Below are 26,546 nucleotides of genomic sequence, written 5' to 3' on the forward strand. Positions count from 1 at the left end.
TGAACGATGGTAAATATTGTATGTTATAGAACACTAATAAGTAATAACTATTGCCTACTACAGAACATTTTAAAATATTTATTAGAATGCTGGTGGGCCCTTTCAGGAAGGATTTCCTTTTGTCCCGTCCGGAACACACTATTGGAAATAATTCTAAAAAAAACCTTGTGTAATTTACTAATTATTCCTAGGTCCAGACTCCAGTGTTGTACATATACAGTAGACGCTTACTTTTAAAGGTTGTGTTCTGGACAGGACAAAGGGAGACCCTAATATGATCTGACACTGGCCAATTGGCCGCAGTGGTAAAAATAGTATCGTCACATTACATTAATATCATTTCCCGAATGTCATAAACGTTTCAGTAAAACAAACAATTTCAATTTCTATATATTTATTTTATTCAAATAAAATAAAAAAATCATAATGACATCTACATAATAATATCTTTTTAGCGATGTCAGATAACATCCGCTGACATAGCATTATTTGCACAGTAATTTGTCAGATAACATCCGCTGACATAACATTATTTGCACATGGTAATTTCGCCAGTTAACATCCGCTGACAACATATTTGCATAGTATTTTTTGTCAGATAACATCCGCTGACATAACATATTTGCACAATAATTTTTTCCAGATAACATCCGCTGCAGTAAAAGTATTTACACACTGACAGTAAATAGTTCATATGCAAAACAGTTAAAGTGGGTAAACATCCACCGACACCACATAACAGATGGCAGAATGACGTATCTACACTTCACAATGACGTCGATGCAGTATAATGAATTTGTTGCACTTCATTCGAACGACAGTGACGTACACAGCGTTTGCAGCTGGTCACCTCGACGTCTGCTCTGTCCTGCTGTCCAAGACTTGGAGCGGGTCCGGAAGTGACGTAGATCATCAGCGTGTGTCCTGTCAAGCATGGGCACGTAGTCCACGGGCGTGCAGTAGTTCTGTAAATAGATATAGAGAATATGGCATGAGTGAAATGGAATGTACAAACAGTAATAAGGTTGGTTACAGACACATGGATTTTATATATAAAAACTTGAAACTTCCTTTTGATTAAAGCAATATGATTAAAGGTTATTGGTATGTAATGTTGGCCATATGGGGCTATATTATTATAATTAAGTCAAAACTTTAATTCATCATATTTATTGTCAGCATATTTCTGGTTCTTCTCACCATCTTTGTTTATATATAGAGACATGTCATGGACATATTGTATGGTATTTTGCATCGTTTTAGACATGTTGATCATAACAATATCATTGCTTTATTTAATTGATTGGCATGGTCATTTGTTTGGCACATTATGGTTTAGTACTGATATAAACTGAAACTGGTTTAGTTATGCATTTGTATTGTTACACATTGTAATGTGTCTGAGGGTTGTTTAATAAACCTTGTCAAATCCTGATCATTATCCACGATATTAAATATAGCTTTATATGTAATATATATTACACATTATGGTTTAGTACTGATATAAACTGAAATACGTTACCTGACACTGGGTGAAGAAAGACTTGTATCCGCCACTGAGAAGGTAGATCTCAGGGAAGAACAGCTTGGGGTACTGGTCGCTGTTCTGTTGACGATCGGCGTTTCTCAGGTAACGTAGTCTGAAAGAAAATGGAAAATAAGTATTATAATTCAGGATACATGTATGAAATAAAACGAAACATTGTCCTATTGAATGGGTATTTTAATCCACCTGCCTGTATTAGACAAAACAGTCTGCATAATTTAATGCTTACTTTACTGATTGTATTAGCTAATCAAAATATGTAATAGGAAATAAAAAAGAGTTGCGTTTGGTAAATGAAAAAATAAGTAATTATATTGAATTTATGCTAATCTAATAATTAGAAATCAATAAAATGATCTTGAATTTAGACCAGTCTTTTAATAATAACTGGATATATTGTGTAGAATATAAACTTACAGTTTAGGCGCTCGTTGTGAAGAGAATTCACAATGGAAGACCAAGACTGTCTTCTTGTCACGTGACAGCTCACGTGACTGGGATTTCAGCAGACTGTCCACGTCTTCCAGTCTGTACACGTTCACGGCACCCTGAGATTAAACAGTTGATAGTGATACGTGATATTTAAATATTCATATGACATCAATTCATGGTACTGGTTGTAAATTTCAGGTTTAATAAATGAAATGAGTAACAGTAACGAAACTAGTCTGTTCACCAATCTCATTATTTTGACAAAAATAAAAATTGTTTAAACAAAACTAGCCTAAAATTTCAGTTTATATAATAATATCAATAACAATAATAATAGTAATAATAATAATTATTATTCTTAACATCTGTAAAAATAAGTAAATATATCCAATTCGTAATTTATACCTTAATTATTATATTATTCTAAACAAACGTCAATAAATAAATATGTATAAGCAATGCATAGTTTCTACATTAATTTGTAATTTTGTTAATTTATTCTAAAGAAATGTCTATAAATGTAAGTAAATGTCGACAAGTTTATACCTTAATGTGACCTCCTTCAAACTCGTACGGATATCTACAGTCGATGATCTGGAAACTGGAAATGTCGTCCTCGTAAATCCCATCAATCAACTTGGACAACTGTCAACAGAAATCAGGTTTACAATCACTATAAAATTATTACATTATCAGTTATCTTATATAAATACAAATGTATACTTTTACACATATAAATATTTTATATAAGAATACTGTACAAAGATGTGATATTTTCGCACATTTTGGAGTAATATGTAGGTCATGATTTTACAATGAAAATTTATATTTATAATTGACTGTGATCATACTTCATACATGTAAGAAGGAATAGTAAACTGAACAATAAAGTTATATAATGAATAAAAGGATATAACAATACTTACGGTAGTAGAAGAGATAGATGTGAGATCAGATTTACAAACGGTAGGCAGGGAGTAATTCTGTAATCAATATAACAATTGGTTAATGAAAAATAACAATAACTACATTATTGCGTTAGAAAATACAAAAAAAGCCCAACTTAATTACAATTAAAATGTTTCAGGTAAAAGTTTCAATTGTTGAAATATTTCAATTAAAACGTTTCATTTTGGTGGGATTTTGCCAAATTAAAAAAAAATGGATCACAATAAAACATAAAGCATTTATTATAAATTTATTATAATTTATTTATCTATTTATTGTTTATTTACTTTCTATTTTACATGTCCACGTGTAACTGTGTATATGTGTATTTATGTATTTATATATTTTCTTTATGTAACTTATGAACTTTATAGTCAATACAGAATGAATGAAATTGTAACACACCTGAGAGCCATCACCAATTAGGTGACCTTCACTTTCCAGTCGCTCGGTGATTTCACTAAATACGCCACACGTTGTTGCGGGAAGTCGAAGTCGTTTTGGAACGACGTCAGCTTCAACATCGTCATCGTCTCTGAGTCTTTTCCGGGAAAACAGACTTCTCCGAGCGTTGTGGCAAATTCTTTTAGGTGAGGGAGACATAACCTCGAATGAGAAATATTTATTACAATAACGTATTACATATATAATTTACAATAACGTATTACATATATAATTTACAATAACGTATTACATATATAATTTACTTTATCATTTATTCCATTCATTTTATAATAAATAAACAAAAACAAATATTATTGTTTCCTTTCTCATATCACGTATCAAACAAATGGAATTAATACATTTGTTACAATTTTATATCATAAAATAATACGAAATAAACTGAAATTATTTATTGTCTTTGTTTTCATAGGCATACTAATATATATTCTATAAATAATATATAATCCAAAGTTGGAATAAATTAATAAAACAATTATTGTCAAAGTTTATTTTTATCATTCGATCATAATAAAAATCATTGGGATTCTAAAAATTATTTCGCTAACCTGGTTGTTTGGAGAACCGTATCCACTGTCTCGTGAATCCTCGTCGATCCAAGGACTCGAAACTGCTGAAGAAGACGTCGTTGAAGTCGTGGTCACCTGTCTGGGGAGGAAAGGACAGGTCGGCGTCAAAACACAAACTTCTGGAAACCATCTTCATCTGCTCTGAAGAGAATGAACGTAACTGTACGTGTGGATCGGTGTGAGAAATAGCGAGAATGGTTTGATTGATTTCAACTTATTTTCGTGCTTATATCCAATTAAGGTTCAAGCACGCTGTCCTGTGCACACACCTCAGCTATCTGGGCTGCCTGTCCAGGACAGTGGGTTAGTTGTTAGTTTGTTAGTGGTTAGTGAGAGAGAAGAGGGTGTAGTGGCCTTACACCTACCCATTGAGCCCTTAAGGTAGTACTAAACCAAATAACTTCCGGCTGGGTCAAAGTGCGAGGTGCACCGAACTTTTGATAGAGAAGTGAACACCACAAGTCCTGTGATTGGTTATAAATGTGAGTGTGTTGGTTGTAAAAAATAATAGTTTCATCTGGGTAAAAAAAAATTGCAATTTTATTTCATCTAGTACCAATGTGTCAAGTAGCCTTGTGCTTGAAACATGTATGGGGTACCTGTAAAAAAAAGTACTCGAATTTTGTGCGAAACTAGGGTAGTCATAGACGCTACCCGTTATCTCAGAAACGAGCAGCTTGACCCCCATTTTTTTCTGATTCATTTTAAGTGTAAGGGGTGGTAGTATTTATATCCGTGGCGTTTATGTCGGTTGATACGTTGCAGGTAGGAGTTTTAGCCACATATGTTACTATTGTCGTCTATGGGATTTGATTTGGTAGTATACACCCTTAAGAACTCGCTCTGGGTTGGAGCCGGTACCGGGCTGCGAACCCTGTACCTACCAGCCTGTAGTCCGATGGCTTAACCACTGCGCCACCGAGGCGAGAATGGTGCAGATTTGCTCATACACCCTGGAATATATAGTCAAGAAGCCCTAGTTAGATGATTAAACGAATTGTGTTCACACTTAAACAACATAAAAACACAAAAAACATTGACCTGAACGGTGGATCTAACGAGAACGCTATTCATGGGGCGGGGCGGTGATTACTTTGAAGAGATTAACAAAGGGGAGTTCATCATCGAATAACAATGACATTCAAAGAGAGTGATTTTCCTCACAGATGCCGTTTGATCGAATCCCGGGATTAAATTTAATCATTGACTAGCTAGATTGGACTTAATTAGGCTAATGACCTTCATACGCGCGTAGGGGCTTCCAAAGTCTACAATAAGAAAAACAAACAACTGCAAAATAAACACTTAATTAAAAAAAATTTATAGAAAAAACCAAAAGAGCATATAGCTAATAATTTAATTACAAAATGGTTTAATTTCAAATACCCTTAACAGCAAAGAAAAAACTATAATGTGATTTTGTAGATTTTGAAAAGGCATTCTACAGATTTTTATGGCTAAAACTTAAAAAAAATGGACATAGTAATAAAATGGTAATTACTAGTATTTTAACCTCAGTGTATGGTTATGTACGGAACTGTGTTAGATTATTTTCGAATACATCTTAATTCTTCGATGTAAAAACAAGGAGAACCTTTATCTCCAATTCTGTTTATTATGTTTGTTATGTTTAAACAATATTTATTTCACAAAGGAAATGGATTGGCAAACAGGCCTCTCCACACATACTTTGTTACATACAATTTATAATATACACAAATATCAGTTGACATGTTCTTCGGGTATATTTATGTACGTGGGTATGTGTACGCATGGACAAGTATATTAGTTTAATGGTCATTTAGACTTGTTTTTATGTTTGGATGCAAATTATGTAAATGTTTCTAATTCTCTGAAGAACATGTCAACTGATATATGTGTATATTATAAATTGTATGTAACAAAGTATGTGTGGAGAGGTATTAATATAGGCCAATGGCCTGTTTGCCAATCCATTTCTTTTGTGAAATAAATATTGTTTAAACTATAAATAATAACGTTTAATTGTAACAAGTAATCAAACACAGGCTAAAGTATCCGCCTCTCTCTCGTTCTCTCTTTGTCTCTCTCTCTCTCTCTCTCTCTCTCTCTCTCTCTCTCTCTCTCTCTCTCTCTCTCTCTCTCTCTCTCTGTCGCCTTTCAGTTTTATAATGATAGAGATATATATTTTTTTTTATAAAAAAGTTTGTTTTGTTTAAAGACTCCACTAGCGCCCATTGATTAATTAATTCCAAGGGCTTCCGTCGTTCACGTGAAAGACATTAAACTACAGGCTAGACATACTGATCTTAATTATACTAATGACTTTACACATTCCAATTTAATTTCTTTATTATTGTAAGCTTCCCAGTTTATCAATATAGAATAATATATACAAAACAATTCCTGATTATAATCGGAGGCTACCAACAATTAGCGTCTTTGAACTTAGGCCCGTAGGAACGATATCAGAAGTTGAAGGGGGGGGGGGGGGGGGGGGGGGGGGGGGGGGGGGGGGGGGAGACGAGTTTCGCAATATCTAGTGGAGGAGGACACAAGTCAGATTTTTATCTTTATTTATATAGAGCACGTTAATACCGACAAACAAACATAGTAATGTTAGAAAACAACAGAAATATTAAATAATTCCCCTTTCCTCTTTTAATATTTTCTTAATAATCGTACTAACTTTCTATTTAGGGTATAAAATTACCCCTCTAAGCCAAACCCACCCTACCCCACACCTCCACCCTCGGCGGATATCGGCGTGAACAGTTGGATCTGAGAGGTGTGGTTTTGTAATATTGTAGTAGGTTGGGTTCGGTCAGAGAAATGATCATGTTGTCTATCAGAACCGATCTCTCTCTCTCTCTCTCTCTCTCTCTCTCTCTCTCTCTCTCTCTCTCTCTCTCTCTCTCTCTCTCTCTCTCAGTAACGTGTTCAGGGGAATAGGTACTCTAATTTCACTGGTAACATCATCTTCTATCACATCGCATTCATCTAACGTTCGCGTAAAAACTGTAGCGATCGATCACCATCGCTTGTCCTGAACATGACACTACCGACCTGTTATTGGCCGAGTTTTAAATAGGTCGGGGAATTCCCCTCTTGTGCTTTCCCACAACTACAACAACAAGGTTAGCACCGATCGGTCGTTTTCACGTTCAAGTTCTTTATTACGGTAAGTTGTTACCTGACTGTCCGATTTTGATTACAGATAGGTCATTGCTATTGTCTTTATTTTGCTATATACTCGGACATGTATTATTTTCCATAGGCATGCGAGGCGGAATCAGAGGAGGGTAAGTGGTATCAATCCATCTCCTAGTGCGAGTACTCGTAAATCATAACATTCCAAATGTCCGTATAACTCTCTTACAGTCAAGAGTACCTGGGCTACCCATCCCCATCTCTACAGAAATTTGACTATTTTGACAGAAGCTTCACTGAGACAAAACAAATCTGTGGTCTTGTGAATATTTAATTTTCATTTCAACTTATTTCGTGCTTATATCCAATTAAGGATCAAGCACGCTGTCCTGGGCGCGCGCGCGCGCGCACACACACACACACACACACACATATACATACACATACACACACACTTCAGCTCACACTGGACTGTCTGTCCAGGACAATGGGTTAGTTGTTAGTTGGTTAGTGGTTAGTGAGAGAGAAGAGGGGGTACCTACCCATTGAGCCTTTTAGAACTCGCTTTGGATTTGATCCGGTACCGGGCTGCGAACCCTGTAGGCTTACCTACCGATGGCTTAACCACTGCGCCACCGAGGCCGGTTTGTGAATATAAAACACGCTGCTAATCTACAAGAGTAGCTTATATGTCGGCGACGAGTTTCGTTTTTTCTGTAACTCTCGGCCAAGGGTTACGACCACCCAGTAACATATATTTATTTCATGTCCGTACCCAGTATGATAACGAGGCGCGTTGCAATCTCCTACCTCCAATAAACAAGTGTCAAATTAGTTGCACTGTGTTGCTTAGCTGTCTTAATTTAATTTTCACTGCCCACTAATTATTTTGGGCCAGGTATATTCCAGTATTGTTAATCAGGGCCGTAGCTAGTGGAGGGGGGAAAAGAAAAGGATCCGGAAAAAATTCTCTTCTTAACCGTTTAAGGAATTTAAGACTATTAACTACTCATTTGCCCCGCCAAACAAAATATACTAGCTACGGCCCTGTTAATTAACTGAAATACTCTTTTAATAAATACCACCGTTGACTGACGGACTGAAACCAAAACCCTCACTCATCCAGTGTCAAGAGGATAACCGTGTTATTGACAACGAATTGCATATTTTCGTGTGTCTATCCAATTACGATTCAAGCATTATGTCCTGGGCACACAGCTCAGCTATCTGGGCTGTCTGTCCAAGACAGTGTGTTAGTGGTTAGTGAGACAGAAGTCGGTGTCGTTAAACTCTTTTTGGGAATGCGCCGTTACGGAGATGCGAACCCAGTATCTGGGCTACGCTTTTCGATTAGCAGCAAGGGATATTTTATATGTACATACCACAGCCTTTCTTACACCAGTAGTGGTGCACTGGCTGGAACGAGAAATAGCCCAATGGGGCCACCGACGGGGATCGATCCTAAACTGACCGCGTATCAAGCGAGCACTTTATCACTGAGCTGCGTCTCGCTCTAAAAAAAGATCCAAGATGGTGAATTTTAAAATAACAAAACCCACAAAACAATCCGGAATATTTACATGAGACCAAATTACAGCATTCTGAAAATCCTTCTTTTTAGCAAAGGGCGGGGCGTAGCACAGCGGTAGAACGCTCGGCTGATGCGTGGTCGCTCCGTGATCGATCCCCGTTAGTGGTCCATTGTGCTATTTCTCGTTCGAGCCAGTGGACCACGACTGGTATATCAAAGGTATGTACTATCCTGTCTCTGGGATGGTGCATATAAAAGATCCATTACTACAAATGGAAAAATGTAGCGGCTTTTCTCTCTAAGACTATATTTCAAAATTACGAATCAGATAGCCGATGATTAATAAATCAATGTGCTCTAGTGATGTCGTTAAAACAAAACAAACTTCAAATAGCCAATGATTAATAAATCAATGTACTCTAGTAGAGTCGTTAAAACTAAACAATTTTTGTTGTTTTGTTTTCAGTAGATCAGTAGGCTATGGCGGAGAAAGAGCAACATGCAACACGTGGAGAGAGTTTGACAGAAGAGTTACCGGCGCATCTACACACGATGGAGGAGGAGTTAACACGCCTAGAGGTCAGCACTTACTGTCTGTGCGGTTATTAAATTGTAAAGGACTTATAAACCAGGAATATCAAGTGTCAGTTTATTGTTTAACCATTTTACAATAAATCATCCAGGGCCGTACCCTCCGGGGGAGGAGGCAGACCCCCCCCCCCCCCCCCGAGAATCACTTCTTTTTTTTTACTCCAGAAAATAGCATACACATCTCAGGGTTTAATTTGTATAGTGTTTCATGTGTTTATAAAAAGTAGTGCCCCCCCCCCCCCCCCCCCCGTTAGGATTTTAATCAGGGTACGGCCCTGTCATCCACATTTATTTGTTTCTTGTGACACGTCATTCTTTGATATCCCTCAGCAGCAACAGTAATCTAGTAGATGTAATAAGTATTATTCACTATTCTCTATAATAACAGCTTTTAAAAAGTTGGTATCATGAAAATGGCGACAAGATTGTGTTCTGTAACAAAATACTTGACAGCGAACACACGAATTTATTAAAATAGTAGGTGGGTTTGTATTATGCATTAATTTTTAGGAAACAATTCTATAAGACAGACAGACGACCCTATACTTTTAAAAGCAGTTATAATGTTACTATTATTAACAAAATATCGACTTACAAAATCCATCGACGCCCTACGTATTCAACGTTCAACTTATAGCTATATAAATATCTTATAGGCTAATGTCTGTTGTTCAATCTCCCAATCGCTAACGTTTTTGGGTTGTTGTTGTTTGGGTTTTTGTTTGTTTGGGGTTTTTTTTGTTGCTTTTTTAACGGCAATAAATATTATTTAAACCATATAAATATCTGAATATAGTGATGTTTAATAAGTAATACCAGAAAGCATACTTATGCTTGCCTAAACCATGACATTGTCCACGACAAGCGTACTTGAACAACATTAATTCGCTCTTAATGAACATTTTATCAGACATTTGTTTAATTTTAATTTTTATTTTGTTTTACAGGAGGCACTTTTCGATTTGGAGAGTTACTTGACGCATGATGAAGAACACCTTGAGAGGTTACACGAGATGAGCAAACATATTATATCAAAGATCAGACGTGAGATGTCCGACATTAAAGATGAGGTGACGTAAGACATGTCGTGTTAAAGGCCCAGTGTTTCTAATATTGAAATATAAAGTTGAATATCACAGGGAGGGATTTAGGGCAGACAACCTGTGTGTTGTGTGTGTGTGTGTGTGCTTGCGCGCGCGTGCGTACGTGCGTTGGTGTGTATTGTTTGTGTTGATTATTGTAATAATGATCGATTCATTAATTTAACTTGAGAAATATCAATAAAATGAATAGTCGACATAATTATTGCAATATGATAAATCTCCTTACATTTGTTAAATACAAAGACATACAGCCAAGATGACAAATGTAATAAATTGATATTTGTAAACGAAGACAAATGAAGTGAACAAAAGGAGAAATGGGAGAGAGAGAGAGAGAGAGAGAGAGAGAGAGAGAGAGAGAGAGAGAGAGAGAGAGAGAGAGAGAGAATGGGTGTAAGTGAATGGTTAAGTGGTCTCAAAACGTTTACTATTTATAATGAAGTCCTGGACAGATTTGAATATGCAGGTATTTTCATAGTTACTACGGTTCGGATCACCAAATAATAAAATGTTACAATTGAAATAAAAATAATTAGAACCACATGGTAAATAGGACAATAACATAAAAGACGATTTCTCCTTTCTGATAAAGGTATGAAGCCAGTTTCAGTGTATAATAACTGATAAGATGTTCCCCGAACAGTACCGTAAAATGTACGCAGAGCATCTAGTTGAATATTTTCAAGAGTCTGAGCCTGCTGAAGGGTACAATTATCCCAAATAATATCTGCTTAATCGAAAATCGGGAGAATAAATGATCTGTATATTTTTTCTAGTGACCTTCTACATAGCCTATGTTTAAAATAACGCAAACAGTTTATCATTTTACTGGTTTTGGCAACAATACTTTTTATTTGTAAATCCCATTCTTCAGATTTTTGGAATGTAAGGCCTAAATGTTTATGAACTTCAACTTCTGATACTTGCACATTGTCCAAAAATAAATTAGTATTATAAATATTATGGCGTTTGTGTGTGTTTTGCTAGGAATAATGTAAAACAGTTCCATGTTCCTTGATTTTCACATTGTCCAAAAATAAGTTAGTATGATAAATCTTATGGCCCTGGCGTGTGTTCTACTAGGAATAATGTAAAACAGTTCCATGTTCCTTGATTTGTTTCGATGTTTGCAGATCGACAGATTGTCCAGTCCGCCAAAGTCGTATTGCAGTCCTCCAACTTTGCTGAAGGTTCGTTAAGGAAATATCTTTATCATTACTGTTGGCATTTTTAATTACTGTTCAGTGGCGGATCTAGAAACTCCATTATAGTGGGGGAGGGGCAATGATTTACCAACAGAACGTCACAAAGTTTCCCGAAGGGATTTCTCAGATTCTCCAACGTAAACTCGCAAAATCTGTCATTGCTGTTGACCGTAGACGTACACATGCACACAGACTCACGAATGCAAACACATTTATACGCACATGCACAACACTAATAATGTGATGGCTTTTAATAAATCTTATCGGCTTCATGTACCCTCCCCCGCATTTCCCCAGATAAACAAAACAAGAATTGAAGTTTTCACATCATTCATCGTGAAGCACCTATATCATGAAACAGTGATTTATGCTCTTAAACATGTAGGACATTTAATTTATCCTATTAAAAAATTAGATTTGCGTAATATATTAACTGTCAAGAAGCATCATTCAATAAATATTTTGTTAATATAAATTGATCAATGTGTCTATTTTTGGTGCTTGCTTGCAGACTGATGATATTTTTCAAGATGTTGAAAACGCAAACCAGCTGGCTTCCATAAGCTTGAGACATCAGTCCACGGAGGAGTACAAAAGTCAAGTACTGAAGGTAAGGCATGGAAAACTCTCCTTATTACATAGCAAACTATCCTATTACATAGCAAACTCTCCATATAACATAGCAAACTCTCCATATTACGTAGCAAACTCTCCATATTATGTAGCAAACTCTCCATATTACACAGCAAACTCTCCATATTACATAGCAAACTCTCTATATTACGTAGCAAACTCTCCATATTACATAGCAAACTCTCTATATTACACAGCAGACGTTTCATAATACATAGCAACTCTCCATATTACTTAGCAAACTCTCATATAGCACTCTACATATTATATAACTAGTAAACTCTTCATGTTCCATAACATACAGCACATACGAAGTACAGTCCACGTTACATTGGCATTGCTGCTAATTGTGATATTTCAAAACACATTTAAAAGTTTTGTACTGATAAAAAATGCTGCATAATAATATATTTATATATGCAGTATGGATGTAGGCAAACTCAGATCTATTCATTTGTCGGGAGCTTTGTCTCTCTTTGGATGTCTTCAGATAAACAGAACAAATAAAACTGTAAAAATATTTTGAGTTCCAGACTAGAAAAAATTCGCCACAGACATAATTATTATGACGATGCAAATGGATACGTGCAAAATATACAATTGAAATAACCATATTACATTTTAACATTTTAGCATTTTATTTTGTATTCAACAGAAAATAAACGAAGCGTTTTTCCTCTATATTCAACTACGGTCTCACTTGCTTGACATCCATTATAGGTAAGTGTTTAATCAAGGTATTGAAAAGTCTTTATTAATGATAAATTTAGGCCTTGTTTTACATATGCAAGGGTGGTTTGTCATGGTACGTTTTTTGAACTTACGTTACTAATTTGAATTTCAGCTTGTTGAATGAAAACACAGGTAAGTGTTTAATCAAGATATTCGAAAATTACTGATGTAAATTTAGGTCTGGTGCTATAAACTAGTACACAAGATGAAAAACAAGAGTGTGTTGTCATGATACGTATTTTGAACTTGCGTTACTGATTTCAGCCTGTTTAATAAAAACACAAAGTGTGCATTGCGGTTATTGGCTTGGTTCGAATCTACTTCACCAGTACATTTGGTATTTGATAGTTCGTGACGTAACGCCATGACCAGCTCCACTAACTCTTTTTCGTCAATAAGTCACTGAGAAATCTACGGAAATAAATATTAATAGCATTTAGTGGTTTCAGTTGTTAAGATCTAACAACTGAGAAAAAAGATTAATGAGACGCCGTCTGGACAGAGCATCCGGATAGTTTGATAGAGTGTCTGGATAGACGAATAGAGCATCCGGGTAGTTGAATAGAGGTTCCGGATAGTTGGATAGAGCGTCCAGATAGTTGAACAGAACATCCGGATAATTGAATAGAGCGTCTGGATAAATGAATAGAGCGTCCGGGTAGTTGAATAGAGGTTCCAGATAGTTGGATAGAGCGGTCCAGATAGTTGAATAGAGCATCTGGATAGTTGGATACAGGTTCCAGATAGTTAGATAGAGCATCTGGATAGTTGGATAGATCATCTGGATAGTTGGATAGAGCATCTGGTTAGTTGAATAGAACATCTGGATATTTAGATAGAGCATTTGGATAGTTGAATAGAGCATCTGGATAGTTGGATAGAGATTCCAGATAGTTAGGAAGAGCATCTGGATAGTTGGATAGAGCATCTGGATAGTTGGATAGAGGTTCCAGATAGTTAGATAAAGCATCTGGATAATTGGATATAGCATCTAGATAGTTGGATAGAGGTTCCAGATAGTTGGATAGAGCATCTAGATAGTTGGACAGAGGTTCCAGATAGTTGGATAGAACATCTAGATAGTTGAATAGAGCATCTGGATAGTTGGATAGAGCGTCCAGATAGTTGGATAGAGTGTCCAGTTAGTTGAATAGAGCATCCGGATAGTTGGAAAGAGGTTCCAGATAGTTATATATATCGTCCAGATAGTTGAATAGAGCATCTGGATAGTTTGATAAAGGGTCCAGATAGTTCGGTAGAATGTTAAGATAGTTGGATATAGGTTCCAGATAGTTGGATAGAGCATCAAGATAGTTGGATAGAGCATCCAGATAGTTAGAGAATCCAGATACTTGGATGGAACATCCAGATAGTTGGATAGAGCATCAAGATAGTCGGATAGAGCATCCAGATAGTTGGATAGAGCATCGAGATAGTCAGATGGAACGTCCAGATAGTTGGATAGAGCATCAATATAGTTGGATAGAGCATCAAGATAGATAGATAGAGCATCCACATATAGAGCATCCAGGTAGTCGGATAGAGCGTCAAGATAGTTGGATAGAGCATCCAAACAGCGGATGCGTGTATCCCAGAGAGCATGATTGAATTATAACTAGATATTTATAAGTACGAAAATAATTCAAAATATAGTAAATACAAAAGTAACGTCTAGTATAAAGTCTACTAGTATATAAACTTACTGTAGCATTAATATTTTTTCTTTTCTTTTTTTCAAGACATAGTCTTAACCGATATGGTTACATGAGTGGAATGACGTTGTCCGCCAAAGAGGTGAAAGCTCAAAAAAGCAGCCTGGAGAAGGAAATGCGAAACATCAGTATAGTCATAAACAAGCAAGGTAACACAACCGTATCGTTCGCGTTGAATGCCAATCCCACAAAAGAAGATGTCCAAAAGGAAGAAACCTGTTTGCCCATTAAAAAACCAGACGAACTAAAAGACACGTCAAAGACCGAATCACGTACAGACGAGACTGAATCACGTACAGACGAGACCAGTAGTGCAGAACAACAGAGTGTCGCCATGGGCAACAGACCTTCTGTCCGTCAGGGTAAATTATACGTACTTTAAACGGTGGTCGATTGGTTCATCATGCTCTTTTCTTGTAGCTCATATGTTACAGAATGGAATACACTTCTCTCTTTCTCACATTGTTATCTCCCACCCCTCATCCACACGACAAATTTTGGCAAAAATTACAGAGCAATGCAGTAATGCTAATATGAATAAATGATGTTATCAAGATTCGGGCATTTTTGTTTAATTCGAACAAAAACCAGCCCTCCCCCTCCCTACAAAAACTGGAAACCCGTACACTTATGTAAATGTGAATACCCATCAGATAAAACGGAATTTATAGCTATCGACGGTCGTACACGGAGACTGCATCTGTGTAGAATGTTGAGACCGATAGGCGATGCTGTGGAAAGCTCAGAAGACAGGACATTAACAGACAGGATCGAAACAGATTGAAATCGAGAGAGAAATAATTATTGGAAAGTTTATATATATATATATATATATATATATATATATATATATATATATATATATATATATATATATATATATATATATATATATATATATATATATGTATATATGTATGTATGTATGTATGTATGTATGTATATTAAGTTAATGAGAATGATAGGCAGAGTGTGATAGATGTGAAAGATGAATGAATATGCGAGCCAGTTTTGACGAGATTTGAACCACTGTCTTCAGCTTGATTGTTCAGCATGGTATAACCTTTTGTGACATTATGTGCCATTTTAAAAGTGAACTATGTATCAAAATGAAAATTTCACAATCAATACATAATACCATAAACTGCTTTTGTACAAATAAAATATAAATGTTCTGCTTTGTATATTCAACGTCCAAACGTATATATATATATATTCTAGAACCGACTCTGATGTCTGCAAACATCACACTGAAATCAGACGACCCGGATGAAGATGACGCCGTCATCTTGAAGAGGTTCATGGATCAGAAAGACTTGATAGAGACGATTCTGAAGAAATATGGTCTTGTACTATGCGGCATAGAACAAGGATCTGTGATTCTGCGAGTGATTGGAACACAACAAGACATAACGAGTCTCTCTAACTCCCCTGTGATGTCACAGCTGATGGCAGATTTAAACAGACTGTCAAGAGACAGTTTCACCATAGAGCTGGAAATTAAAAATTCTACAGAACAACAAAGTAAGTAAAAACATGTATATCCCTTCCAGGTATCTGCTCAAGTATATGAATTTTTTATATTATATATTACCTAAAGTTACCGAAAACATGTTTTTATTATATGTTTATCGCACCAAGTACCATCTTCGCAAGCCAAGGTACCATTCCGTATAACTACTGCATTTCAGTTGTGGTACCTCGGCTTGCGAAAATGATCAAGCACGTAAACAATCTACATCTCTTCATTTAGGAAAGCAGCAACTATCAGGTTACTACAGATACGTTTTTACCGTGCTTATATAGCGAGGCTTTGATAACGGTATTAAACCGTAAACCCGTGTCGAATCGTATAAGTATTTGTGTACATATTTAACATTAAGAATTTTGTTACTGGAATTCGATTTGTGAAAGATGAGCAGCCAGTCTCTATTACCATTCACAAAATTCACTTTCTAACTGGTGACCAGATAACACGTAACAACGTGGTGCTGTATAAGACAGCAACACATTAGTAACATAACACTTTGAATTGTCTAATATGTTTTTACATAGGTGTAAGGGAAGGTTATTTATATGTGAATTAACTTGTTGTTTGGAATTGAAAAGACACAGACACAAATCCATCCCCAGGTCACATATAAACCGGGTTAGACTGGTGTAATGGTCGATTTGATTTCTTCTGTTGTCAGCGTCCATCTTTGGTGAGATTGTGAACTGTCAGGTTGGCGATCAGTGCAAAATGGTCGTCAAAAACTGCCAATCAGGAGAGGAGCGTGTTGAAAGAATGGCTTCTGAGCCCAGCATAAGTGAGTTTGATTAAAGCATTAACACTGTATTCATCTACGGTACCCAAGCCCTTTCTCTAAACCTAACGTAACTCCTAACCTTAAACTTAACCTTAACCCTGTCACCTGAGACCAGCTTAGGCTTGTTTTATTAAAACATTAAAACTATGTTAACCACAGCCATATCCTTAGCCCTGGTCTTAGCTCTAGCCCTTGCCCTAGATCGAACTCTAGCTCTTGCTCCAGCTCTAGATCTAACCCTAGCCATAACCTTAACTTGCAAAACGCGTTATTAACAGAGAAATCGTAGTTCTAGGACCATCACGAAATGAAAACGTCCATATTTTATTTCAACGATTTCAGATGTTCTACCAATATGTATGTTAATTCAGAGATTCTGCATATTGTATTGCAGATATTCTACATATTGTAATTCAGATATTACTTACAGTACTGCAAGCATGCAGATATACTTCCATTTTATTGCATTATTCTACATATTGTATTGCACAGACTCTATATATTATAGTGCATACAATTTGTATATAACATTGCAGATTCTACTTTTTTGTGCTGCAAATATTCTACATCTTGTATTTCAGAGATGCTTTGTATTTTATATACTGTACTGCAAACATATATATTGTTGTCTTGCAGATTTTCTTAATATTGTATTGCAAAGATTCTACATAACACATATTGTTATTAAGATTCTACACTGTGTACTGCAGATATTACAGATTTTGTATTTATGATATTCTATATATTGTATTGCAGATATTCTACATACTGTCATGCAAAGATTCTTCGTGGAGTATGTTGTGTTACAGCTATTCTCCAATTATATACCAGATATTCTAGCTTGAGTATGTTGTGTTACAGATATACTCAACATTTTACAGAAGAGATGTTACATATTGTATTACAGATATTCTACATATTGTATAACAGAGATTTTACATATTGTATTACAGATATTCTACATATTGTATTACAGATATTCTACATATATTGTATTACAGAGATTCTGCATATATTGTATTACAGAGATTCTACATATTGTATTACAGATATTCTACATATATTGTATTACAGAGATTCTACATATATTGTATTGCAGATATTCTGTATAGTGCATATTGTAAAGATTTCGCATCTTATATATTAGTGACATATTGTATATTAAAGAGATTCTTTATACTGAAATGTAGAAATTCTGCATATTTTATTGCAGAGATTCTGTATGAATCAAACGAATCGAAAATGATTTTTGAATCTGGAGACTGTGACGTTCGGCGGAAAGTCTGGCAAACTTTGTTTGCCCTGGTTCCTGACGATGCCAGAGTTCAGAAGAAACCCGACAGCATTGAAGTACAGCTAAAAGCACCTACAGGTCAAACTGTGTATAACATCACCAGGTCTATTGTGGACAATCCTGTGATTAAAGATCTTATCAGGGGAGGACAGCTGAACGTACAGATAATCGTTAACTACAAGAAAACTGATGGTAAGATGTTATCATTACTTCCAGTAAATAGTAACCACTTCCAGTAAATAGTAACCACTTCCAGTATAGACAACGGTGTTACTGGCTTTCTCTTGTTGTTGGTTTGTTGTTTGTTTGTTTAGGTTGTGTTTTTTGTTTTTTTGTTATTGTTTTGTTTTGTTTTGTTGTTTTGGTTTGAGGTTTTTTTTTTTTTGGGGGGGGGTGGGGGTGGAGGGGGGGCTCCCCTCCCCAACACTCATAAGACTATATCAGAGTTGCTGACCCTTTGTTTTTTTTAGATAGCCTTTTTTGTTGGCCATATTGAAATTACTAAAACCATCAGGACCAGCAGAACATTTCAAACCATTAGGAAAAAAACCCACGTTATTAAAAGTACAAGATAAGTACAAAAATGCTGTACAAGTCGAAAACATTTTAATCTATTTTAATTTGATTTTTTGTTGCTGTCAGTGCGTATCCATGGTAACATTGTGAACTGTCAGGTGGGAGAAGGATGCACCATGACGGTTACACAGCATACAGATGACGGTGACGATGATGATGGCGAGGACACTGATGACGATGATGTTAAGTCACCTGACTACACAGCAGGTAAACTTTGTTCAGGTTTAATTTATTGAACATTATAACGACTTCCAGCACTACGTTTAATTAAATGTGTAAACATGTGGACCATTGGGCTATTTCTCGTTCCCTCCACTGCACCACGACTGGTATATCAAAGGCCGTGGTATGTGCTATCCTGTATGTGGGATGGTTCATATAAAATACCCCTTGCTACTAATGGAAAAATGCAGTGGGTTTCCTCTCTAAGACTATATGTCAGAATTACCAAATGTTTGATATCCAATAGCCGGTGATTAATAAATAAATGTGATATAGTGGTGTTGTTAAACAAAATAAACTTTCTTCTTTCTTTCCTTTCTTCACAGGTACATGTAATGCAGGTGTTGGGGTTAGTGATTTACCGTTTTAAAGTTGAGTTACTGTTAGGGTCTCCACGAGTTCAAAATATTCGACTCCCTTACCCAAGGGTCGACCCGGACCCGAGTACCCGACGCTTACACTTGAAGATGATAATGACACGGAGGAATAAATAGAGAATACTCCATAAGTGGTCGTTAGATAACATTTATTTTACGAGTTGTTTTAAAACGTGTCTAACGATCGAAAGCGAGTTTTTAAATACGTTTTTAAAAAACGAGTTGTAAGATAAATGGTATCTAACGGATACGAATGTTGTATTCTATTTCTTACATATCCTGAAAAAAAAAAGAGTTTTAAAATAAATTTAATTGCCTTTTCCAAGGAAAACCTATTTACGGCCCTTGCGTGTGCGTCACAGACAAGTCAATTTCAGATTATTTTGTACGTCACGGAGTGATGGATTCGACCATTATTTTGTTCGTCACGGAGTGATGGATTCGACCATTATTTTGTTTTCATTGGATGGTATGACATTGTTGACCTGGACATCTTTAAACTGTTAACGCACGTATTAACAAGTATGTGTATCAAGAATAAAGAATGATGTTCTTACCAACGGGTGTGTAAGAATGTAAAATAGCATAATGCATCTTAATTCCAGCGCTGAACATGGATGCCAAAGAATGCCATTGTATTACATTCCACATATTCAGCTTCTGTTTCCCCTCCATGTCTCATGGCCCTGTAATGTAACCGGCGGCAAGTATATGGCACAATTAAATGAGAGTGCTATTCCTTGCACGGGTACTCGAGTCCTGTGAACGGACTCGAGCCTTGCTAGACTCGGTACGTACCCGAGTACTCGTGGAGACCCTAGTTACTGTCACATTTTGGAATCCATAGCTTTTAAAACTTCCTTCACACTTTTTAACATTAATTTGGTTAACAGTTTCGTTTTGTTTTGTTTTATCGGGGGTCTTTTGTTAGTTTTTTTCAACTTGGAAGGTCGTCTCTTGCTCTTAAAAATGTTTCCTTTTAATAAGTTAACAAAATTACTTTTTCTGTTAATAGCATTTTTAGTAGAGATTAAATCCATATTGTGTTGCAGAAAACGACGACGTGGCTACAACCAACGTACCTACAGAAAGCGACAACATCGCAACATGTAGTGATATCCCAGATAGAGTTAACTCGGCGAGTTCTTCAGCTGGGGAAAATGTTGAAATACAAACCGACCAATCACTACAGAGACGTGTAAAGAGAAAGACGGACCAGCCGCTGGATCGTATCAGTGAGAAACCCCCTACCAAGAAAACTCTTTACCATGAACCGAGTCCAAGGTACGTTTTCACTTTATACTCGCAAGAAACCTGTTACCAAGAAAACTGTTTACCATGAACAGAGTCCAAGGTACGTTTTCACTTTACACTCACTCATGAGATACGTGTTACCAAGAAAACTGTTTACCATGAACAGAGTCGAAGGTACGTTTTCAGACTTAGCCATAACCAGAGCCAAGTCTAAATTAAAGTGGGCAGGAACACTGGAATACTGTCGGTGAGTTATGGGGAGACAAGCAAAGATAATAGGTGGTGGGATCAAAAGAAAGATGTAAGTGGGAGGCGTGCACCTCATGGCTATATCAGTAGAGAGAGGTTTGTAAAATGTGAATCTGGGCACAGTAATATGAGGTGTGCTTCAGCCAAAAGTGTTGATTTGTAGCCTACAGTGGCAGTCATAGGTTTAGTGTCTACAGTGGCAGTCCTTGGTCTAATGTCTACAGTGGCAGTCATAGGTTTAGTTCCCACAGTAGCAGTCATTGGTCTTGTGTCTAAAGTGGTAGTCATAGGTTTAGTTCCCACAGTGGCAGTTATAGTTTTAGTGTCTACAGTGGCAGTCATAGGTTTAGTGTCTACACTGGCAGTCATCGGTTTAGTGTACAGTTGCAGTCATAGGTTTAGTGTCTACAGTGGCAGTCATAGGTTTAGTGTACAGTTGCAGTCATAGGTTTAGTGTCTACACTGGCAGTCATCGGTCTAGTGTCTACAGTGGTAGTCATAGGTTTAGTCCCCACAGTGGCAGTTATTGGTTTAGTGTCTCCCACAGTGGTAGTTATTGGTTTAGTGTCTACAGTGGCAGTCATTGGTTTAGTGTCTCCCACAGTGGCAGTTATTGGTTTAGTGTCTACAGTGGCAGTCATTGGTTTAGTGTCTACAGTGGCAGTTATTGGTTTAGTGTATACAGTGGCAGTCATAGGTTTAGTGTCTACAGTGGTAGTCATAGGTTTAGTGTCTACAGTGGCAGTCATAGGTTTAGTTCCCACAGTGGCAGTTATTGGTTTAGTGTCTACAGTGGCAGTCATCGGTTTAGTGTCTACAGTGGTAGTCATAGGTTTAGTTCCCACAGTGGCAATCATTGGTGTAGTGTCTACAGTGGCAGTCATCAATTTAGTGTCTACAGTGGCAGTCATCGGTTTAGTGTCTACAGTGGCAGTCATCGGTTTAGTGTCTACAGTGGCAGTCATCAGTTTAGTGTCTACAGTGGCAGTTATCGGTTTAATGTCTACAGTGGCAGTCATCAGTTTAGTGTCTACAGTGGCAATTATTGGTTTAGTGTCTACAGTGGCAGTTATTGGTTTAGTGTCTACAGTGGCAGTTATTGGTTTAGTGTCTACAGTGGCAGTCATCGGTTTAGTGTCTACAGTGGCAGTTATCGGTTTAGTGTCTACAGTGGCAGTCATCAGTTTAGTGTCTACAGTGGCAGTTATTGGTTTAGTGTCTACAGTGGCAGTTATTGGTTTAATGTCTACAGTGGCAGTCATCGGTTTAGTGTCTACAGTGGCAGTCATCAGTTTAGTGTCTACAGTGGCAGTCATCGGTTTAGTGTATACAGTGGCAGTCATCGGTTTAGTATCTACAGTGGCAGTCATCAGTTTAGTGTCTACAGTGGCAGTCATCGGTTTAGTGTCCGGGATTACTTTTTCTATCCCAAATTAACACCCGTTTACCATTAAGCCTTATGTATTATAATCATTAGTTTGTTTTACCTCTTGTACGATTATTGAATAGTATAATATTTGTAAAACTATTTTTTTTCAGAACAACAGACATCTGATTGATCATCGTGGAAAGACAACTGGAAATAACACAATCACAAACAGTTCCTGCACGTTTGTAACTCTCTCACACCTCACACACACACAGAGAGAGAGAGAGAGAGAGAGAGAGAGAGAGAGAGAGAGAGAGAGAGAGAGAGAGAGAGAGAGAGAGAGAGAGAGAGAGAGAGAGAGAGAGAGAGAGAGAGAGAGAGACGTAGATCAGATACACACAGACAGAAAGAGGCAGAAACACAAAAAGTGACAGAGAGGAAACAAAAACCGACAACACGATGATTAATAACACAATTGCGGGATGTACGTCTTGCAGTTATTATTTTTAAGAATAAAAACCGAGTGAATGGAATTGTTAGCATTTGTCTTTGCCTTGTATTTGCTTTTCATATAATACAGTATAGTAATTAACACAATTACTTGTACTCCAATAATCTTATTTAGGATTCACAACTATTTCAGTATTGGATGTTAAATTAAACAGCGACTGTAATCGGGAAGCTATTGTGTGCATGGGCAAATGGTACGTAAAATAGTAAAGATTATAGTAAATAATTTAGCTCTATTAAATAGACTATTTTTTAGCCTAAAACATGTGCGAGATTAACGACCACGTGACGTGTCTAACCAATCAAAACACGCATGTCATTAGACTTTATTTCCTGTGCCAGAAACTTGAAAGGGAAAGGTAAACAATGCATGCTGTAACTGTGACGATGTAGAGATAGCATGTTACTGCAGTTTGCAGACCTAGCTCAAGTGGATTATTATTATATACTCATTGCGTTGTTGATATTATTCGATGACAAACGTCACAATCAAATTTATTAAACGAAATTTCAGCCGAGAGAAAAAGAAAGAAAGAAAATAAAAAACCCACGATCGAGCGATGACGAGAGGAGGGGGGAAACCACTAGCCCGCAGGGGCTAGTGGTTTTGCGTTTCTCACTAGCCCGAACTTAAAAACCACTAGCCACGGGCGTCGGGCTAGCGGATTTGTCGAACTCTGTCTATTTGTGCTTTCTTTGTAGTCATTCTTATTTAAATAAAGTAATAACTGATGTACACGTGTGCTTTCTTCTGTTTTATGTAACAAATGATACTACTAGAACCCTGGGTAGTATTGTCTTCTATAGGACTCTGGTAAAATGTCACTTCAAATGAATGCTGCTGGTAACAGTTACCCATAACCGAATAGAAGTAAATGAGCAGTTCATTTGTGTCGTACTTATTAACAGAAATTAACTTGCCCTATTATGCATTTAGTAATGTCAGGTTACCAAAACCAAATGTTAATACATCAAACAAGCAAATGGTTTTAATTTTAACATATTCAACAAATCATAATTCCATTCAGATAATACAATCACTTTTGCTAGATAACATACGCTGACATAACATTATTTGCACATAGTAATTTTGTCAGATAACATACGCCGACATAATATTTTCACAGTATTTTTTGTCACATAACATAATAACACCCCCTTGCATTATTTGCACCCACTTGTATATCGTTATTTGAACACAGTAAATGTAAAAAAAAAACAAAAAACATAGCAACATTTTCATGGTACACATGCAAAACATGCACGTAACAGTTAAAAGTAACCGTTTTAGTCTGTAAACATCCACCAACACAACATAGCAGATGTCAGGATGACGTCTCTGGGTCATTCCGTGTCAAATCACCCAATGGGTTTCTATAGATATTTTGACTGAAAAAGCTTAATTTTCAAAGATGAGCTCAACCGGACCAGCGGTTTGGATGCTACGGCCCGCCAATTTTGGCAAAAATCACGAAAATTGTGCGGGGGGCCCTGTGTTTAAATGTCCATAAATAAGTAACTACTGGTCCAATCGTGATGGGAATGGCATCTTTGGAATGGAAATTGCAGGAACATTCAGTGTCTGCTCATAAGTTAAATTGCATGGGAAAAAGGTTTTTTGAATTTGCTTTTGTGGACTACAGAGGAATATTACACCTAGTTCTGTTATATTTTGTAGAAAAGATGTTGGGCTATAATTCTAACCAATTTTCATTTAAAGGTCATAAGGGCAACAAGATCAAATTCAAGGTCATAGCGAAGATCAAAAGGTCATCACACTTTAACTTACATCTACCAAAAACATAATTGCAGATTTGGAATCCTGGGTAATTCCCATTCAAGAGATGCCATTCCCATCAAGATTGGACCAGTGGTTACTTATTTATGGACGTTCAAATATAGGGCCCACCGCCCAATTTTCGTAGACAAATCTGAGGGGGTGAGGTTAAAGATGTATCTCTTTTTGGGTGATTTGACACGGAATGATCCCTCTACACTTCACGATGACGTCGATGCAGTATAATGAAGTTGTTGCATTTCATTCGAACGACAGCGACGTACACAACGTCTGCAGCTGGTCACATCGTCGTCTGCTCTGTCCTGCTGTCCAAGACTTGGAGCGGGACCGGAAGTGACATAGTTCATGAGCGTGTGTCCTGTCGAGCATGGGCACGTAGTCCACGGGTGTGCAGTAGTTCTGTAAATAGAATAAACAATATAGATAGGTTGTCTATATAATATGGCATATAAAATGTAAAACAAATTAATTACATGGATTTTAATTCTGTTTAATTTATATTATACAGGATTCTAATGAGAGCAAGCTTGTAAGACCAATGATAAACAAAACAGAAGACAGGCGGATTGTAAATGAAAAGGCCGTTATTCAAAATGACAGAGTTAGTTACATGACATGTCAGTATGTAACACAGAGTATACAAAACATATGTTTATACTCCAGTCTTTGTGATGGATAAAGAACGGTCTCACGTAGGGTTCAGAACAAACGCCTACCCACAACTATATTGTATACACATATTATTACCTTCAGACATTATATAACATGGTTGAAACAATATTGCATAGTTACATGCATACACTGATTAACATGTTTTAAAACAATGCATAAATGACCATTGATGTACATATACATCGCAAACTTACATCATATAAACTGCCATAGGTTAAAGGTGGTGAAGTGAGGGAAGGTGGTGGATCAAAAATAAGAATGGTTTGATAAATAACCACGTACCTCATGTAGCTTGGCTTTTCCACAGAATGGTACCAGTGGGATTAATGCGCCTTAGGGTCTTTTCACCTCACAACCTTGCGCAATAACCAGGAACATTATTTTGTGGAAATAGTTCCCTTCTGGCCAAATTAATTAAATTGTAACAAAATCGTACCTGTATAAAAGACAATAAAACAAGTTTTAATTTACATATAATCAATATACACATATTATAACGCTTATGTTGTTATGTTGGCCAATAAATGAACTGGACAGGCAAACAAGCAAACAAGCAATAGCCGATATATCTGCTTCTCCAAAAGATGATGTAGGTAGTACTACATGAGTGGCTGTTGGATATTATTTATCTGATAAATTGATTATCAAACATAGGCCTATCGGATATGTTTTTAAATGACGCAGTTTAATACTATATTTAAGGCCTAAAACAAATATAATTAATATAGATAGACTCAAAATATGGTGCTGGTTAATAAACTAAATTTTATAGATAGTCTTTCAAAAATTTGGTCCTGTTGAACTAAGAAATACAATATTGAAATGTCGTATTAAATAATTTATTTTTATCGATTCCTGATCGATATCAACAAATTATCAACAACAAAAAATGGAAAGGAAACCATAACGTTTTGGCATAAATTTAGATGGTTCACCAAAAATAAAACTCGAACTATTTCAATTAGAAAAGCGGTCTATTTTCTTCACTAACGTGGTTGTTTGGAGAACCGTATCCACTGTATTTTGAATCCTCATCGATCCACGGACACGAGCTGCTGAAGAAGACGTCGTTGAAGTCGTCGTCACCTGTTTGGGGAGGAGGGGACAGATCGGCGTTAAAACATAAACTTCTGGAAACCATCTTGATCTGCTTTGGAGAGAATAAACGTTACTGCGTGTGGATCGGTGCGAGAATAACGAGAATGATGTAGATTCGCCCATAAACCCAGGAATATATAGTCAAGAAGTCCTAGTCATATCGTTAAACGAATTGTGTTCATACCTAAACAACATAGAAATAACAACAATCTTATTCACATAAAG

General features: G+C 36.6%; 2 protein-coding genes and 1 long non-coding RNA gene across 4 annotated transcripts; 1 reads left to right on the forward strand and 2 right to left on the reverse strand.

Annotated features, from left to right (window-relative positions):
- Positions 1–478: 478 nt before the first annotated feature.
- Positions 479–2,231, reverse strand: LOC121368475 (M-phase inducer phosphatase 1-like). Its single transcript, XM_041493209.1, has 4 exons — positions 2,223–2,231; positions 1,964–2,094; positions 1,523–1,640; positions 479–965 (listed from the first exon to the last, which is right to left on the reverse strand). The coding sequence occupies exons 1-4, from the start codon at positions 2,229–2,231 to the stop codon at positions 807–809; spliced, it is 417 nt and encodes a 138-aa protein (XP_041349143.1). The 3' UTR covers positions 479–806.
- Positions 2,232–2,526: 295 nt separating this feature from the next.
- On the reverse strand, positions 2,527–3,455 carry LOC121367294. Its single transcript, XR_005957356.1, has 3 exons — positions 3,332–3,455; positions 2,905–2,961; positions 2,527–2,623 (listed from the first exon to the last, which is right to left on the reverse strand). It is a non-coding gene; the product is annotated as an uncharacterized LOC121367294 (long non-coding RNA).
- A 3,534-nt stretch (positions 3,456–6,989) lies between these two features.
- LOC121367508 lies at positions 6,990–22,782 on the forward strand. 2 transcript variants are annotated; one of them, XM_041491726.1, is made up of 13 exons: positions 6,990–7,117; positions 9,084–9,196; positions 10,156–10,278; positions 11,445–11,501; positions 12,028–12,126; positions 12,805–12,869; positions 14,621–14,955; positions 15,815–16,117; positions 16,786–16,902; positions 18,116–18,388; positions 18,839–18,979; positions 20,424–20,655; positions 22,414–22,782. In XM_041491726.1, exons 2-13 carry the CDS (start codon positions 9,098–9,100, stop codon positions 22,427–22,429), a joined length of 1,860 nt encoding a protein of 619 aa, XP_041347660.1. In that variant the 5' UTR covers positions 6,990–7,117; positions 9,084–9,097; the 3' UTR covers positions 22,430–22,782. The 2 variants fall into 2 exon arrangements, with proteins under 2 accessions (XP_041347660.1, XP_041347661.1); XM_041491727.1 differs by having other exon boundaries at positions 14,621–14,742.
- The last annotated feature ends 3,764 nt before the right edge of the window (positions 22,783–26,546 follow it).

This window comes from Gigantopelta aegis, chromosome 3 (assembly GCF_016097555.1).
Source record: "Gigantopelta aegis isolate Gae_Host chromosome 3, Gae_host_genome, whole genome shotgun sequence".
Lineage (NCBI taxonomy): Eukaryota > Metazoa > Mollusca > Gastropoda > Neomphalida > Peltospiridae > Gigantopelta > Gigantopelta aegis.